This window comes from Pseudozyma hubeiensis (assembly GCF_000403515.1).
Source record: "Pseudozyma hubeiensis SY62 DNA, scaffold: PHS15, whole genome shotgun sequence".
In the NCBI taxonomy this organism is placed as follows: domain Eukaryota; kingdom Fungi; phylum Basidiomycota; class Ustilaginomycetes; order Ustilaginales; family Ustilaginaceae; genus Pseudozyma; species Pseudozyma hubeiensis.
The window spans coordinates 635,990-651,987 of record NW_012133797.1 but is presented as its reverse complement, the minus strand read 5'-3'; the positions used below and the strand labels follow the sequence as shown (position 1 = coordinate 651,987).

The 15,998-nt window shown below is 55.5% G+C and overlaps 7 protein-coding genes across 7 annotated transcripts; 4 read left to right on the top strand and 3 right to left on the bottom strand.

The window, feature by feature from the left end:
* Positions 1-584: 584 nt before the first annotated feature.
* Positions 585-2,561, top strand: PHSY_001474 (hypothetical protein; the record flags this gene model as incomplete). Its single annotated transcript, XM_012332103.1, has 1 exon — positions 585-2,561. One exon carries the CDS (start codon positions 585-587, stop codon positions 2,559-2,561), a length of 1,977 nt encoding a protein of 658 aa, XP_012187493.1.
* Positions 2,562-2,801: 240 nt separating this feature from the next.
* PHSY_001473 (salicylate hydroxylase) lies at positions 2,802-4,239 on the bottom strand (the record flags this gene model as incomplete). Its single annotated transcript, XM_012332102.1, has 2 exons — positions 2,802-3,996; positions 4,088-4,239. The coding sequence occupies 2 exons, from the start codon at positions 4,237-4,239 to the stop codon at positions 2,802-2,804; spliced, it is 1,347 nt and encodes a 448-aa protein (XP_012187492.1).
* A 454-nt stretch (positions 4,240-4,693) lies between these two features.
* PHSY_001472 (fumarylacetoacetate hydrolase) lies at positions 4,694-6,844 on the top strand (the record flags this gene model as incomplete). The annotated part of the gene is made up of 2 exons (XM_012332101.1): positions 4,694-4,856; positions 5,442-6,844. The coding sequence occupies 2 exons, from the start codon at positions 4,694-4,696 to the stop codon at positions 6,842-6,844; spliced, it is 1,566 nt and encodes a 521-aa protein (XP_012187491.1).
* Positions 6,845-6,895: 51 nt separating this feature from the next.
* PHSY_001471 (hypothetical protein) lies at positions 6,896-8,338 on the bottom strand (the record flags this gene model as incomplete). Its single annotated transcript, XM_012332100.1, has 1 exon — positions 6,896-8,338. One exon carries the CDS (start codon positions 8,336-8,338, stop codon positions 6,896-6,898), a length of 1,443 nt encoding a protein of 480 aa, XP_012187490.1.
* A 1,684-nt stretch (positions 8,339-10,022) lies between these two features.
* Positions 10,023-11,425, top strand: PHSY_001470 (lipase precursor; the record flags this gene model as incomplete). The annotated part of the gene is made up of 2 exons (XM_012332099.1): positions 10,023-11,084; positions 11,195-11,425. The coding sequence occupies 2 exons, from the start codon at positions 10,023-10,025 to the stop codon at positions 11,423-11,425; spliced, it is 1,293 nt and encodes a 430-aa protein (XP_012187489.1).
* Positions 11,426-12,274: 849 nt separating this feature from the next.
* Positions 12,275-13,987, top strand: PHSY_001469 (benzoate 4-monooxygenase cytochrome P450; the record flags this gene model as incomplete). Its single annotated transcript, XM_012332098.1, has 1 exon — positions 12,275-13,987. The coding sequence occupies one exon, from the start codon at positions 12,275-12,277 to the stop codon at positions 13,985-13,987; it is 1,713 nt and encodes a 570-aa protein (XP_012187488.1).
* Positions 13,988-14,207: 220 nt separating this feature from the next.
* Positions 14,208-15,816, bottom strand: PHSY_001468 (glycoside hydrolase; the record flags this gene model as incomplete). The annotated part of the gene is made up of 3 exons (XM_012332097.1): positions 14,208-14,326; positions 14,423-15,407; positions 15,481-15,816. 3 exons carry the CDS (start codon positions 15,814-15,816, stop codon positions 14,208-14,210), a joined length of 1,440 nt encoding a protein of 479 aa, XP_012187487.1.
* Positions 15,817-15,998: the final 182 nt, after the last annotated feature.

Sequence of the window (15,998 nt, the reverse complement as noted above, 5' to 3'; positions counted from 1 at the left end):
ATGGTGGCGACAACGATCAAGAACACACCTCATCAGATTCGCAGCGTCCATTCTTACGCAGTCACCTTTCAAGCACTCGCAAACGAGCTTTGCCTTGAGCTGCAAACAGTGACTGCACCCATTAGCCTCGACAAACTCTCGCTTCGTATGGCTGAGCTTGGTCTCTCCCCACCACGAGTCGGTTCAGGTGGAGCCACTCGGACACGGGCACGGCATTGCCGCGGGATTAGACCCTGCCTTCAAGTCTGAGTCGCGTCGCCACTGAGAACACGCAATGCCAAAAAAAAGCCCAGGGATCGGCCAAGTGGGGGTGACCTTCAGCCGTAGTCGTGCTGCCATCCCACAAATATCCACATGCTGCCGCTGTCAAAGGGGATGCCGTCCGTGTACAGTGACCACAGACAACAGCACCAATTCGATGGGCCGCGATCCAGCACCGTTCGACTGTACATTCCGCTTCTATTGATGGGTCCATAAGTTGGGTCAGTCCACCGTTGAATCTCAATCCGACACCACCATCCTTGTCTTTTTTATCTCTCCAAGCCTCGTTCGGCGAGAAACAACCCATCGAGCGGTCAGCAATCATGTCGCAAGCAGGAGCTCGCATTCTCGCCCACAGAGCGGCACATCTGCCTACTTCCATCACACCGGGAGCTAACGCCATCAAGAGCACTCGCGAGGTTCTCGGTCTGATCCACGATCGTAATGTAGACATCGTCATTCCACGCCTTGAGGGCAAGAACGACGTTTGTCGCTGCGATGTATATCGTCCCAAAGACACCGCTGATGGCAAGAAGTATCCTGTCCTCATGACGTCCGGCCCTTACGGTAAAGACATCGCCTACTCCGAGTTCTACCCCGAGTCCTTCGCCGAGCTACCTGACGAACAAAAATCGGAGCTGTCCGCATGGGAGGTCCCGGAGCCGACCTACTGGACCCGTCAAGGCTTTATTGTCGTTCGAGTCGACGAGCAAGGCACCGGTCAGTCACCCGGTTTCCTCGACACCATGTCCGATCAGACCGCAAACAATTTCTTCCACTCGATCGAATGGGCTGCCTCTCAGCCCTGGTCTTCGGGCAAGGTCGGATTGCTCGGCATCTCCTACTACGCCGGCAGCCAATGGCGTGTAGCCGCTCGAAAGCCCAAAGGACTCGCTGCCTGCGTCATCTGGGAAGGCATGTCAGACTACTACCGCGATCGTGTCCGTAAGGGTGGCATCTACGGCGATGGCTTCGTCACCATGTGGCAGAACTACCAAATCAACTCAAATCAGTACGGTCGTGCTGCCGCGCCGCCTCCGAAGAAGACGTTTGGTCCCGGCCGCAACGCCAAGGTGCCAAGTATCGAAGGCGTTCTCACGCCCGAACAGCTCAAAGAGAACCGCACTGATCAGACGGTCGACAATGCTGAGAACCTCTACCTCGATCAGGAATACTACGCTTCTAGAGAGTTCGATCTCGCCGACATCGAGATTCCGCTGCTGAGCGTCGGCAATTTGGGTGGCATCGCACTCCATCTTCGAGGCAACGTCGCTGGCTACCTTGGTGCAGGCTCCAAGAACAAGTGGCTTTGGCTCATCACTGGCCGTCACGATCTGCCATTCTACCTGCCTGAGCGTGTCGAGCTACAGAAGTCCTTCCTGGACGCCTTCCTTCATGGCAAAGATGATCGCGGCTGGCTGAAGGGTCCCAACGCAGACGCCGGTGTTCCCGCGGTCAATTACGTCGTCCGCAGGGGCTCACCTAAATTCAACACGATCGAGGGCGACCGCTCGTTTCCCGAGAAGATCGCCACCGCTTGGCCTTTGCCCAACACCACGTACACACCCTTCTTCCTCTCGGCTGACCATCAGCTCAAGACGGACCAGCAACAAGCTGCCGCAGCTACCAACGGTGTTGCCGGTGTTGAAGGTCATCAACCCAGCTCGGCCGATCAGGTGTGCTACAAGGGCTTCGATGGCGAGAGTGTCAAGTTTGAGCACAAGGTCGCCGAGGGCGAGATCGAGATCACCGGCCACCCTCACCTGCGTCTGCTAATGAGCGTTGATGCCGACCCACAGACTGGAGCGGTCCCATCTGAAGCCGACATCTTTGTCACTCTTCGACACCTCAATGCCGAGGGCAAAGAGATCCAGTACACCGGCACTGCAGGTGACCCATGCCCTATCGTCAAAGGCTGGCTGCGCGCATCCGTTCGCAAGGTGGACCAAGGCAAGAGCTCAGAGGTCCTGCCTCACCGCAATTATCGCAGCACCGAAGTGGCGCCCGTCGAAGCAGGCAAAATCTACGCGATGGATGTCGAGATCTGGCCCACCAACGTCGTCATCCCTGCCGGTCACACTTTGCAGCTCGAAGTCGGACCTCAAGATCAGCAGGGTGGCGGTGTGTTCACCCACACTCACCCTCATGACCGAGTCAAGGACAAGCTGACAGGTGTAAACACCATCCACACGGGTGCAGTCCAGTCCGAGAAGGTCGACACGCTCGGCATCAGTAGCAAGACGCCCGTTCTCGGTAGTGAAGTGCTAGCCAGCTGTCTCGTTCTTCCTATTATTCAGTAAACGATAGCTTGTTCTCACCGTGCAATCAACACGGCTCAATGCCAATTTGTCTAACATCTTCTTCTAGCGCATGGTTCATGCGGCTTGAGTCAGCTCGTTCATAACAACTCTCAACGCGCTTGTGTCTAGCTCAAGATCGACTCAGATTTTGTCGTGATTGCTTCAGGCTAGAACCTAGACGACTGCGATTTGACGGAAGACGAGATGCAATTCCAAAATGACGAAGCGACACTGAAATGTTCAGGCGCTGACGGAAGCAGGAGTCGCCTTGACGTCGGCCGCAGCAGCGTGCTGTTGCGAGACCTTCATCGGAACGTCATCCTGCTTTCCTGTGCGGCCCTCTTTGACCCTCTTCTCCCAGTCCTCTGCGCCAAAGTAGTCGTACAAGAAGCGAGTGAACTCGAACGTGTTCTTGCCCAGCATCTCTTCCTGCGAGCCAGGTCGAGGTCCAAGAGCCTGCGACCTCGAACGTTCCTGCGAGACAGTGGCTCGATAGTGCCTCAGAGTCTGCAGACGCTCGAGTGCTCCCTTGACGTTTTCGAGCTGAGGCAAGCCTTCGGTGGTCTTGAGGACGTAGGCCAGAGCTTCAGCATCCTCAATGGCCTGCGAGCCACCCTGACCAAGATGAGGCAGCATTGGGTGGGCTGCATCGCCGATGATGAGAACACGGTTGCGATGCCACAGCTCCAGAGGGTCTTGATCGCGGAGCTGGTAAAGACCGCACTCAGTAGCTTGACCCAGGATCTTCTTCGCCGTTGGGGGAAATTCAGCAAAGGAAGCGGCCAAGTCGGAAAGTGACCCTTGAGCACTCCACGACTCGGTGGAGTTCTCGAAGAGTCCCTCGTCAGGTACCATGGCGACAACGTTGAGCAGATCGCGTCCATCGTACTTGCACGTATAGCAGACCACCCTTCTGTCTTGTCCGACAAACATGGTGAGCGAAGGTGCAGCCATGCTCTTGTTGACCTCCTCATCGTTAAGCTCGCGCAGTTTTTCGAAAGGGATCAGCAAACGATAGGCAGAGTGACCGCTGGGCTGGGCATTGGCAGGTCGTCCCAGCACGTACTTCTGCAACAAGCTCTTGATTCCGTCGCCTCCGACGATGATGTCGCCCTGAAAGGTGGAGCCGTCAGCAAGCGTGATAGTACCCGCCTCGCCATCGACGTCGACGACTTTGCTTGCCAGGTGCAGCTTAGCAGGCTCTCCCGGAAGAGCGGGGTCATCCGAAGTTGCCAGATACTGCAGCTCTTTGTGCAATGAGATACGGTGGTTGAGCAGCCAAGGCGCTCCAAAGATGTCGACGGTGTTGAGAGGGCGATGCATTACGAGCTTGCCAGAGATGTTGTACTCGTAAATGTTGCGACAGTTTGGCGACTCGAGTCGCTCGAGATCCATGCCCCACTTGAGCAGGATCCGAGTAGCATTGGGACCGGTGCTGTTGGGCGACGACGATTCGAGGGTACGGTCAGGTTCCTGTCATCTCCCAGAGGTACGCAGGCGCAGTGGACGTGACATAAGATACTTACTGAATAGCAGCTCCAATTTCAGTCTTGAAGCTCGACGACTCGAAGATGTGGACCTCGTGGTCCTCTCTCAGCGCCCTAGCTGCAGCCAACCCTGCAATACCTGCGCCTACAATGATGATCCGAAGCTTCTTCCTTTGTTCGTTTGTCGTCATCTTTGTGACCTTGTCTGTAGGAAGTGCTGAGTGCGGAGGATAAAGAACGAATAGCTCGAAGCGTGATCAATCCGGAAACTTGAATCTGCCCTCATCGTCTTAGGTGTCATTCGCCTCATATACTCATGCACGCCTTGCCCCATAATCTGCACGCTTAGTGAGGCTTCGAGGATGAGCGCTGGCGAGCACTGCGGCGTGGCGCGAGCTCCACCATGGAATCCGTCCACATCACTGCTTTGCCCCGTGGAGAGAGATTGTGGGGCCGCTAACTCAGACGTGAGGCGGAAGTGCCCAAATTCGACAAATTCGGCCAGGATGGGGTTCACTGCGCGGGAGCGTGCAGCCTTGCCCGAAAATTTGGAGGCGACACAGCGCGCTCCGCCAAGTTCCCGCCTCAATGAACTTTGCATGTTTCAGTACGATTACAGATCTGCTTTTGACCAGTGTCTCTTGCATGACGGCCAAAGAAGTCGTCGTTCGCACGTATCGTTCAAATCGCAGTCGAAACATGCTTCCACGGACGTGCGAGCCCGAACAGCTATACAAACCTCACATGATTCATGCCAGCCAGAGACGTCAGCTTCCGTGTGAGCAACGTGGTGAGGTTGGAGCTCGAGGTAAGGGTCACGAGCCCAAAGAAGGGCAGTTTGTGCTACAGACACTGCAGACGGGATCGATGCGGCTTTCAAGGACCGGCATTAGTGCACGAAGGTGCTGCGCGCACCTAGCCAAAGGAAGAGGGCCAAGCGAGTTTGTGATGGACCACACTGTAGCCAGACACAATATCGCCGATTGAGTGACCTCTCTGAATGCCCGATGTCGCAGCTGTCCGACTCGGCTTAATTGCTTTGTCGGACTGATTTGGCGAATTCCGGATAGTATTGATGTTACGTCGTCGGTATGGACCGGTCTTTCGCTGCCGCAAGGTCCCCGAAGCAAATCACCCCCACCTCAGCCGCACCGACCGACCAGGCACTCTCTCCACCCTGAGCCATGTATCAGCACGCAGATTTCTGTGAGCAGGCTCTATCCGGACCCTCAGGGCCGGCTGGCCGTTAACGATCCGGTTGATGGGCCTGTCCTTCTCAACGGGGTCCGTGGGTATACTTATACAAGTACAAGATTATACAGCCAGTAACGCCAGTCTGCTGTCGACCTAACTTATCACTAAAGTGACGTCTCACTTTCGCCTTCGTACTCAGAGACAGGGTACGATTTTGAGAAATCAGCCATGACCAAGACGAATCCAATCGAGCGGCTCGAGAGCGTCGTGACTTACGCAGCGGACCATCCGTTCCCCCTCGAGAACCTGCCGTGGACGGTCTTCTCGACAACGCAGGATCCGACTCGACGATGCGCTGTTCGTATCGCAGACCAGCTTGTCGACCTGACGCAACTAAGCAGCGCAGCGGCTGATGCGTTCTCGGATAGTCCTTTCAGTGCCGATCAGGCCGCATCGCTGTTCTCGCAATCAACGCTGAATGCGTACCTGGCACAGCCGCGTCACATCCACCAAGCCTTCCGCGGCTTCCTTCAGCACATCTTGAGCGCCGGCTCTCCCGTCTTTGCTTCTCGACCGCAGCTGCTCGACGACGTCCTGATCCCCGTCGAGAGAGCCACGTTGCATCTTCCCATCCGAGCAGGCGACTACACCGACTTTTGCGCCTCAAAATACCACTGCACTTCGACAGGTCGGCTCATGTTCAACGATCCCACGCGGCCTCTCGAAGATCAGTGGTACCAGCTTCCCATCGGTTATCACGGTCGCTCGTCTTCGCTCGTCATTTCTGGCACCAATTTTGCTCGTCCTCGCGGCATCTTCCGTACAAAGCCTGGCTCTCCCGACGTCGAATTTGGTCCCTCGAAGCGTATGGACTTTGAGCTTGAAGTTGCCTTCGTAGTCGGTGGTCAAGGAGCGGCAGATTCGGAAGACCTCAATGCACTTGGACGCCCGGTTGGTCTCGAGCATGCTGAAGAGCTCATTTTCGGCATGATGCTCATGAACGATTGGTCGGCTCGCGACATTCAGGGTTACGAGATGAACCCACTGGGACCATTTACAGGCAAGAATTTTGCCACCACTCTCTCGCCTTACCTCGTCGAGCTGGCCGCGCTGGAACCTTTCCGTGTCGCATCGCCAACAGTCGAGCACACTCCGTTCGCCTACCTCGATCACAAGGGCAAGGGCACCACGTGGGACGTCAACCTTCAGGCGCATCTCGCCCCCTCTTCTGCGGGCGATGTCAAGACATGGACAAAGATTACCGACACGTCGCTCAAGCACGTCTACTGGACAGCAGCGCAGATGGTAGCTCACCACACTGTCACAGGGTGCAATCTTCGAGCCGCCGACACCTTTGCCACAGGAACCGTGTCGGGACCTTTCGAGGATCCCCACAGCGAAGCATCGCTGATCGAAGCATGCAAAGCCGGCCGTCAACCCATTCCGCTGGTAACACAGAAGGGCGGAGAAGCGCAGACGAGGACTTTCCTCGAGGACGGAGACGAGATCAGGATAACTGGCTCAGCCTATGACGCAGACTCGAAGCTTCACATCGGGTTCGGCGAATGCACTGGTCAGCTATTGCCTGCCGAACAGCTCTAGAGCATTGTCCTGTATTTCATCTATCGTGTTTTGCACTTCAGCTTTTAAAGTCTAGTTGACAGCAGAGAAAGCTGCTAGCAGACCCAGGTCGTATCCAATCTTGAGCAAACCAGCCATGTGGAAGGCCCAGCCCATGCTTCCCATATCAGCAAACCAGCCTGTGAGCGATGGCCCAGCTGATTGCGCCAGTGTCTGCACCGTGTTGACCAAACCAAGCACCCTAGTCCTTTGATGATCTGGCACGAACGCAGACAGGAAGGCCGAACGCGGAGCTTGGTCCATGGACGATGTCGCTGCTCTTGCCACGATCATTGCTGAAGTGAGACCCAAGCTGGACGGAAGCGGAGTCATGGCGAGAAAGATGTTGGCTGGAAGGTGCGTGAACACCATGGTGGGTACGAGTCCGAGGCGATTGGCGAGACGCGCGGAGAAGAGATTGGACGTAGCCGAGACGAGCAATGCTAGCGAAAGGATGCCACCGAGCGACGCAAGCTCTGCGTTGAATTTGCGTGACAGGAACCAGGATGTGAGCGTCTGCGATGCCATACCGCTTCCGAGAGAATCGATAGCAAAGAGCGAGCAGAGAAGTGTGAATCGAGCGTGGCTGAAGCCTTGCTCTTCGTGCTCTGTTGTAGCGGACGTGTTTGAGCCGGGAAGCAACGGATCTCGTTCGCTGGCCTCGGTCTGAGACTGACTCGATGCCGAAGGTGAAGGAGCGTTTCGGAATGTCGCCGCCTCGCAGCGCTGACTGAGCGATAAAGAGAGCAGCAACTTGATCAATCCCATCAAGGCATACCAGACAAAGACACCCCTATAATATACCATCGATGATTCCTTGCTGCCACCTTGTACGAACCTGTTAAGCAACCCGCCTAGCCCTGTTGCCAAACTAGCAGCATATGCGCCTGTAACGACATACCAGCCAAACAGTGCGGGTCTGTGCTGTTTATCGACTAGCGTTGCCAGAATGCTCTGCTCCACTGCTCTGAAGGGACCGATCTCTCCGCCGGATGGACTAATAACACCGAATATAGCTGCTGGTAGCAGGTAGTCGACATTGGTTGTGGTCGCAAACACCAAGCCAGAGAGGAGCATGGAGAGGGCGCCGAGACGAAGCGTGTTTCGTCGACCAAGCACCGAGTCGGCGACAAAGGTGAGCAAGAGGGAAAGCAGGAAGTCGCCGATCAGCGTCAGCGTCAAGAACCGACCGACCTGGACGGGCGTTTGTCCAAGCGCGGATAAGAAGAGCGCGAGCACCAGCGATGACGACCCAAAGGCCGACATTCGCACAAATCGAGCTGCCAAAAGAAGCCAGACATCGCGACTCCACGCTGTATCGTCATTGTCGGACGCTGTCGTAGGAGTCGACCCCGAATTTGGCTCCGCACTGGCCGGCATTGTCAGCGTGTGATCAAGACTTGCCGGTGTCTTGAGGAAAAGTGGTTCATGACCATGGCGGAGAGAAGAAGGATCAGTAACGAGTGGTGCGAGCATTGCACCAAATATTGTGCCGCCGGGCCGAGGCCTGTCGAGGCCAAGCTGACGCCGCGTCTCAAGCATGCTTTTTTAGCTTTTTCTGACAGCTTCTCAGTGAATTTCATTTGAAATAAATTGTACCAAGAATTGAGGTGCCGAAAATCGGCCTACATCTGCATCGGCGATGTGGTTGCATAGCGTATTGTACCACATCGCGCCGAGACAAATTGACTTAGGCTCTCGTGGCAAGGTCGTACACTGTACCCACCTTACGTATTTGCTGCTTTCACATGATCGGTTGCGTGCGATCGACATGTAGTGGCAGCTTCAAGGTTCTAGGTCCGCACTTGTACTAGCCGCCGCCGTCGGCAAGCTGTGCTCCGACCAAGCGGCACTCAGACTTTCGCGACAGAAGCATTTCCCCGCTTCTCCTTCGGAATTGGCTCGCCTAATTCAGCTTGGCTGCCTCTGACACTGGGCAGGTTCAGCGGGGTGGAACGCGAAGCTCCTGGTCGACTCATATAATTCCAGTGTCTGAGTGTCTCAGGTAGATCCGTCGAGAGCGACCGAGGAGCGCGGAAAGAAATGGACAACGGGTTTGCCATATCGAACACGCTCAGAGGCAGGTCAGTATTTCGATTGGCGGTGACTGAATGGGTTCTCCTCTATTGTCTGGTTAAAAAAATCGACGCACGTCTACTAGCTTATTTGCATCTCGCCGAACTCGAACATTTCGTAGACCCTGAAACGGTCGAGCTGCACAGCGCGATCCAAGTGACCGGTACGAGTTCATATCACGAATGCTTAAACACGACAGCTACAGGCGAAGAGAGCTGAGAGCAAATGACATGAATCTCTCTCGCCAGGCTGAACGATCCGTGCCTTTCATACACTTGCTCGATCTCATCTGTCACCATTAGAGCCTTGTCGGAATTCCATCTCTATTGATACACTCTACTGCAGCTTTCTTAGTCGCGGGTGTTTTGTCTCGGCTAACTATTCCGTGCGCCCTCCGATGGGTTCGCCTATAGAGCGCGCATTCTGTTGCATGTGCTCGCATTGATCGATTCAGTGTGCCATTCTAATCCTGGCAATTGCGGTCAGAAAGGGTCACCCCTAGCCGAATATGAGGACGCTAGTAGCGGAATTCAGCGCCACCTTTCTGCACCCTGCACATCCTTAGCTTCCTTCTGCAGGCCAAGTCTTGCATACCACACAAATGGACGCGCTAACCAGAGCGTTGGCGAGCTCAACCTCGCAACGAACTGTCATTTGACACCCACATGCACCGGCTGTTCAAAGGTACAAGAAAGCAAACAATCACTTTTCCTGTCGCTTCCGGGCTTCGCGAGATCAATCCCGAGGTCGGCTCGCTCAATGTGCTTCGAAGAGGCCCCACAGTCCAAAGTGCGATGAGCCCCCCCCTGATCAGCTGCTACATTGACTTGGTCAACTTCCGTCAGCGCAGCAGCGGCAGAATTCGCTGCTTTTCACAACAAGGCTCTGTCTGCGTTCCTTGGCAAGCAGCTGGCAGGTGTATATAATGTCGAATCTGTGCATCGTGATGATGCCCCTACCATCGATCCCTAATCCTCCCCTCTTTGCCAACTGTTAGTCGCTCCTCTCATAGAAGATGAGATTCTCTGCCGTGCAGGCTGTCATTGCCCTGGCCGCCGCAGCCACCGCGGCGTTCGCCGTGCCCATGCATACCAGGGAGACGTTGCCGGATCCAAACGATGATCCTTTTTACGCCCAGCCGTCCAACATCGCCTCGTACGCCAATGGCCAAGTCATTCAGTCTCGAAAGGTAGACACCGAGATTGGCTCTATCAACAACGTGAACACCTTCCAGGTCAAGTACCGTACCACAAACACGCAAAACCAGGCGCAGTCCAACCTCGCGACTGTCTGGATCCCCTCCAAGCCTGCATCGCCGCCCAAGATCTTCAGCTACCAAGTCTACATGGATGCCACCCAGATCGACTGCGCTCCGAGCTACAGCTATGTCACCGGCTTGGACAAGCCAGGCAAGGGCACCGTCATCTTGGACACACCCATCGTCATCAGCTGGGCGCTCCAGCAGGGCTACTACGTCGTTTCGTCCGACGATGAAGGTCCCAGAGCTGCCTTCATCGCCGGGTACGAGGAAGGTAAGGCCGTCCTCGACGGCATTCGCGCGCTCCAGAACTACGCCAACTTGCCCAAGGACAGCCCCATCGGAATGTATGGATACAGCGGAGGTGCCCATACCACCGGATGGGCCGTTAACCTGGCTGGCTCGTACGCTTCCGAGCTCAACATCATCGGCGCTGCCTACGGAGGACTTCCTGCAAGCGCCAAGGACACCTTCACCTTCCTCAACGGCAAGAGCATCTTCTCCGGCTTTGCCCTTGCGGGCGTCTCGGGCCTTGCCCTCGGTCATCCGGACATGGAGGCTTTCATCAAGCCGCGCCTCAATGCCAAGGGCAACCAAACCTTGGCCCAGATCCGAAGCCGTGGTGAATGTATCGGCCAAGTTGCTCTGGGTTATCCTTTCCTTGACGTCTTCTCGCTCGTCAACGACACCAACCTGCTCAATGAAGAGCCCATTGTCAGCATCCTCAAGACCGAAACGCTGGTGCAAGCCGAAGCGAGCTACACAGTTCCCGTCCCCAAATTCCCGCGATTCATGTGGCACGCGCTACCAGACGAGATTGTTCCTTTCCAACCGGCACAAGATTATGTCACTGAACAGTGTGCCAAGGGCGCCGACATTAACTGGAACGTAAGTATCATCGCTTCACAGCATCAACTTTGGCCGCTTTGGCCTTGCGAACCACTGACGCTGACCCGCTTTCACCCTCCTCTTCTGTTCGTCATCTTCTGCACTGAAAGGTCTACCCAATTGCCGAGCACATTTCTGCCGAGCTCTTGGGGTTGTTGCCTGGTATCGACTGGTTGAGCAAGGCCTATAAGGGTCAAGCACCGAAAGTTGCATGCGGCGGTGGTGTACCTGCAACACCTCCGCCTGCGGAAGACGTGCTCGGAGGCGACCTGGCGAGCCAGTTCCGCTCCCTGAACGGCAAGCAGTCTGCTTACGGCAAGCCTTTCAACGCCGGATTCTGATGAGAGCGCGCAAATTACTCCTACAGCTTCCAAACGGACTTGCAACTTGATCTTCCTTTCGCTTTCAATTGTCACCTTTTACTTTGTTCAACGTGCGTGGTATTCATCATTCAACCTCTTAGTCCTTCGCCCACCATCGTCACTGCTGCTGTTGCCGCGGTCGTCTGAAGACTCGAATGTGCACTATCTGATGTGCAAGTTTTCCCGGCTCAGCTCTGAGAGGTTCTAGACAGAGTCGATACCACAACCTGATCGATCCCCTTTATCCGCGCATGACACGTTCCCAAGGTCGCGCCCCAGCAGTGACTCGCTTGGATATTTACAAAGATCGCTTAACGACCTTCGCTTCCCGAGCCCTTCGGAATGGCTGGCACGCAAGGCCCAGCGCCGATTCGGGTTGCAAGGGAGAAAGGGACCGCTACTACTATTATGATCCAGACTCCACCGCCTCGTGCGTCCATCCGATGATTTGCCGGTGCAGGTACAACCGCCGACTGTAGCTTTGCTTTGACATCGTCGGGCGAAAACACCGGTGAGGAAGCTCTGTTCCCGACTATGCGATGGGTCCTTTAGCCGAAGTTGAGTTGCGTGCTGTTCGCTGAATCGGCCAGACAGGCTTTCGGGCATCATGACAGTCCTCAACCTTATTGTGACGTGCCGACTCAGCGAACAGGAACGCTTCAGCCAACATTTGTCCGCTGCTCAACTGCGTCTGCACGATGCATCAATGGGCGAGCTCACTCTGCAATGAAGTGAAGCGTAGATGGGATATAAAGAGCGGAAGTGTTCATGTCTGCTTTACTCTGTCTTGTGTCGTCGGTGGCCCCCATCGATCTTTCATCAGCCATAATGACTTCGCAGCCGCCGACCTTCTGCTCCCTCAAGCAGAATGGGTGGATGCTGATCGCGACACTCGCTTTCTCGTCTCATCTGCTCCTATTCCGTCTGGTCGAGCTCTGGCCCAGACAGCTAGCTCTGCTCTACACGCTTCTATTTGCGCTCGATGTTGGTCTCCGTCATGCTTACTGCCCCGGTAACCTCTTCAACGCCGTCCTCACTACATATGCCGACCTGACCCTCTATACCGTTTTTGTTCTGATCAGCATTGGTTTCTTCCGGCTGTTCTTCCATCGAACTGCGCACTACCCTGGTCCAAAGTCATGGGCTCTCTCTAAGTGGACTCTACTCACCACCGACATCCATGGCCTGCGACCTCGAGTGGTGCACCAAGCCCACCTCAAGTACGGCGACTTGGTCCGTACCGGACCACGTGAAATTAGCATCAGCTCACCTCACGCCATCGCCGTCATCAGCTCCAACAACAGTGCGTGCGACAAGGGTTCATGGTACGATGTCATCCCCGGTGGGCGTGGGCAAAAGTTCGTCCGTTCGTTGTTCACCATTGTCGATCGCGAACAGCACCAGCAACGACGTAAAGCCTGGGAAGCTGCCTTCACAAGCAGGGCTCTCAAAGGATACGAGCCCGCCATGATGGACAACCTGGACGTTCTGCTCAGCCAGTTGAGCAAGCGAGCTGCTTCGGGCGAAACGGTGCATATTGACGACTGGATGATGTTGTACAGTTTCGACCTCATCTCCCACGTCGGGTTCGGACGTAACCTCTCCCTTCTTGAGCAGGGGAAGCTGACGCCCATCTTGGAACTTCTCGAAGCCAACGTCTGGTTCAGCCAGGTGGCCGGCCACCGACCGTACGTGTGCGAGCTCTTGGCTCTCGTGCCAAACCCCATCGAGCCATTCTATCAGTTGGTGAGGGAACAGCTCGCCGGTCGTCTCCAGCACGGCGAGCAAGCAAATCCGGACATCATGGAGGTTCTCAAAGAGCATGCCAGGCAGAGACGGGATCCATCGATCCACGAAGATCTCCATGCCAAAAGCGGCGAAGAGTTTGCCGAGGCGGTCAACATCATGGTCGCTGGAAGCGATACCGGCGCGAGCGTCATGGCGATGACGCTCTTCTTGCTGGTGCAACATCCGAAAGTGGTGGACGAGTTGCGAGAGGAGCTCGATGAAGCGTTTGGCAAATACAACGGATCCGTCGTATCCGATTCCTCGCTGCTCGACTCCTCCTGTCCATTGCTTAATGCCGTCATCGACGAATCCATGCGACTCTATCCTCCCGTCGCTCCTGGGTTGCAGAAAGTCAACAGGCGCGGTCCAGTCACAATCCGTCTCCACTCCGGCGAGATCCACGTCGTTCCCACCGACACGATCATCACCGTTCCGACCTACACAATGCATCGCGATCCACGCAACTTCAGCCCGGAACCTGATGCCTTCCGACCTGAGCGATGGATGTATCCCGAGAAGGAAGACAAAATGAACAGGGAAGCTTTTGTCCCCTTTTCGGCGGGCCGACATTCGTGCCCAGGAAGGAGGCTAGCACGCATGGAGATGAGGTTGGTGATCGCAAACTTGACGAGAAAGTTCGACATGGTCAAGGCGGATGGCTTTGATGCTGACCGGTTTGTGGATGGTGTGAGGGACGCTTTCGTCTCGATGCGGTATCACAAGTTGTCGGTCAAGCTCAAGGAGAGGAAGTGATTGGTGTGGTCGCGAGTTGGTCATACCAGGCTGGCAAGGCACTGGGATCCAAGTCAAGACACAGTCTTTCATTGTCTTTCAGAAGCCAGAGCCTCCGTCTAAGTCACACTTCCCGACGTTGAATCGAACCGCTTTCCATTTCCATATCAAGCCAAACACATAGGGAGAGTTTTTCCGTTTTGAGCGCAACCAAGACTGATGATCGATCGGAGCGTCAAGCCTAGGCGGAGTTGAGAGTGTTGAGCACGGCGGAGTACGCGGGCTTCTTCTGGTAGCTGCCGTTCCAAAGAAGTGGGTTGGAGCTGCTTCGCCAGGAGGTGTTGTCTGACACACCCCAGACTGCGATGTGAAGGCGAGTTGCATGAAGAGAGATGTCAGCAACACGATCCTCTTCTTCCATTCAATTGATGCCATGTTGCAAAGTTTTATACTCACCAGTGATGCCGACGCAGTTCTTCTGCGCGAGACAGGCCTGGGTAGCCTTGGTGTACGAGGTAGTGTCGGCCTGAGCAATGTCGAGCTCGGTCATGGCACACTCCGAAGCAGCGCCGCAAAGCGAAGCCATGGCGGCCTGAACCTTGGAAGCGTCTGGGAATCCACCGGGAGCCTGCAAGTGCGACTGCGATCCGATGCCGTCGATGGGGATACCTTGCGATCGCCACTTCTTGACGTTGCTCACCAACGAGGTGAGCTTGGCGTAGTTGGGGTCGTCGAGGTTGTAGTCGTTGATGTAGAGCTTGGCGTTGGGATCCGCCTTCCTTGCCGCCTCGAATGCGATCTTGACAAAGTTCTCGCCGAGAACCTTGTAGAAGACGCTCTGACGGAACGAGCCGTCCTCGTTGAACATCTCGTTGACGACGTCCCAGGCGTAGATCTTGCCCTTGTACCTGCCCATGACGGTGGCGATTCGGTTCTGGATAACGCTGGTGAGGTCGTTGGGGTCGGTGATGGAGGAAACCCAGGAAGGGAGCTGAGAGTGCCAGACAAGGGTGTGACCGCGGATGAGCTTGCCGTTCTGTTGGGCGTAGTTGACGAGAGCATCAGCACCGTTGAAGTTGAATGTGCCGCGCTGGGGTTGAGTGGCATCCCACTTCATCGAGTTCTCCGGGGTGACTGCACCAAATTCGGCCTTGATGATGTTGTTGAGGTTCGAGTTGGAGAAGTCGCCCTGATCGGTGGCGGTGCCATAGTACTTGCGTCCTCGGGCAACGATGGCGGCGTTGAGAGTCGAAGCAGCTCGCTCGGAGAGCACTTGGTTGTCACCAGTGGATGGGATGACCGAGGCGGTCACGGCCGAGGTGGCCACGACGAGCGTTGAGAGCAGTGCGAGGAAGTTGGTCTTCATTGTGATGATCGAGATGAGTTGAGGTCCTTGGTTGTAGGAGTCCGAGGTTGATGAGTGGGGGAGCAAGTGGACCAGCTTATATAGGTAAACGAGACTTCAGCAAGCCTTGAAAGACAGCACGAAGAACTCTGCTGTCCGAGTTAGCTACCTTTGTGTAGTAGTTTCTCAAGCTCCCCGAAGGTGGCTGCAGCTGCAAGCACGCACCCTGGTTGGCAGAGCTCACTTCCATGAGAGCATTGCCGAGATGTCCAATACGAATTGCTGCTAGGGAGCTCTGCACTGGCCGGTGACGACCGGCAATCCACTTCACTCCTCGCTCTCCCTTCCTACGAAGCTTCGCGTATGCATCGTGTTCTCTGCACCGTCGCAAGTACTGCACCGTGCAACCTGACAACGACGCCGTCTTAGCATGCATCACGACTGAGTGTTGTAGCAACTTCTGTTCCGGGTGCAAGTCCGCCCGAAGTCTCGAATACGGCTCCATCGTCCTGCTTTTTCCCAATGTTCTCGGAAGCAGGCGATGATGACTGTGGACGGGAATCGCACCACCGCGCGTATAACATTGTCTTGTATTGCCGCTCGAAACGAGTCGGAAAGCTATTGATCGCTCGTCTCAGACCAACGCTCAGCGCAAATGACACGACAGTTCATGCGAGATTTGCGGAC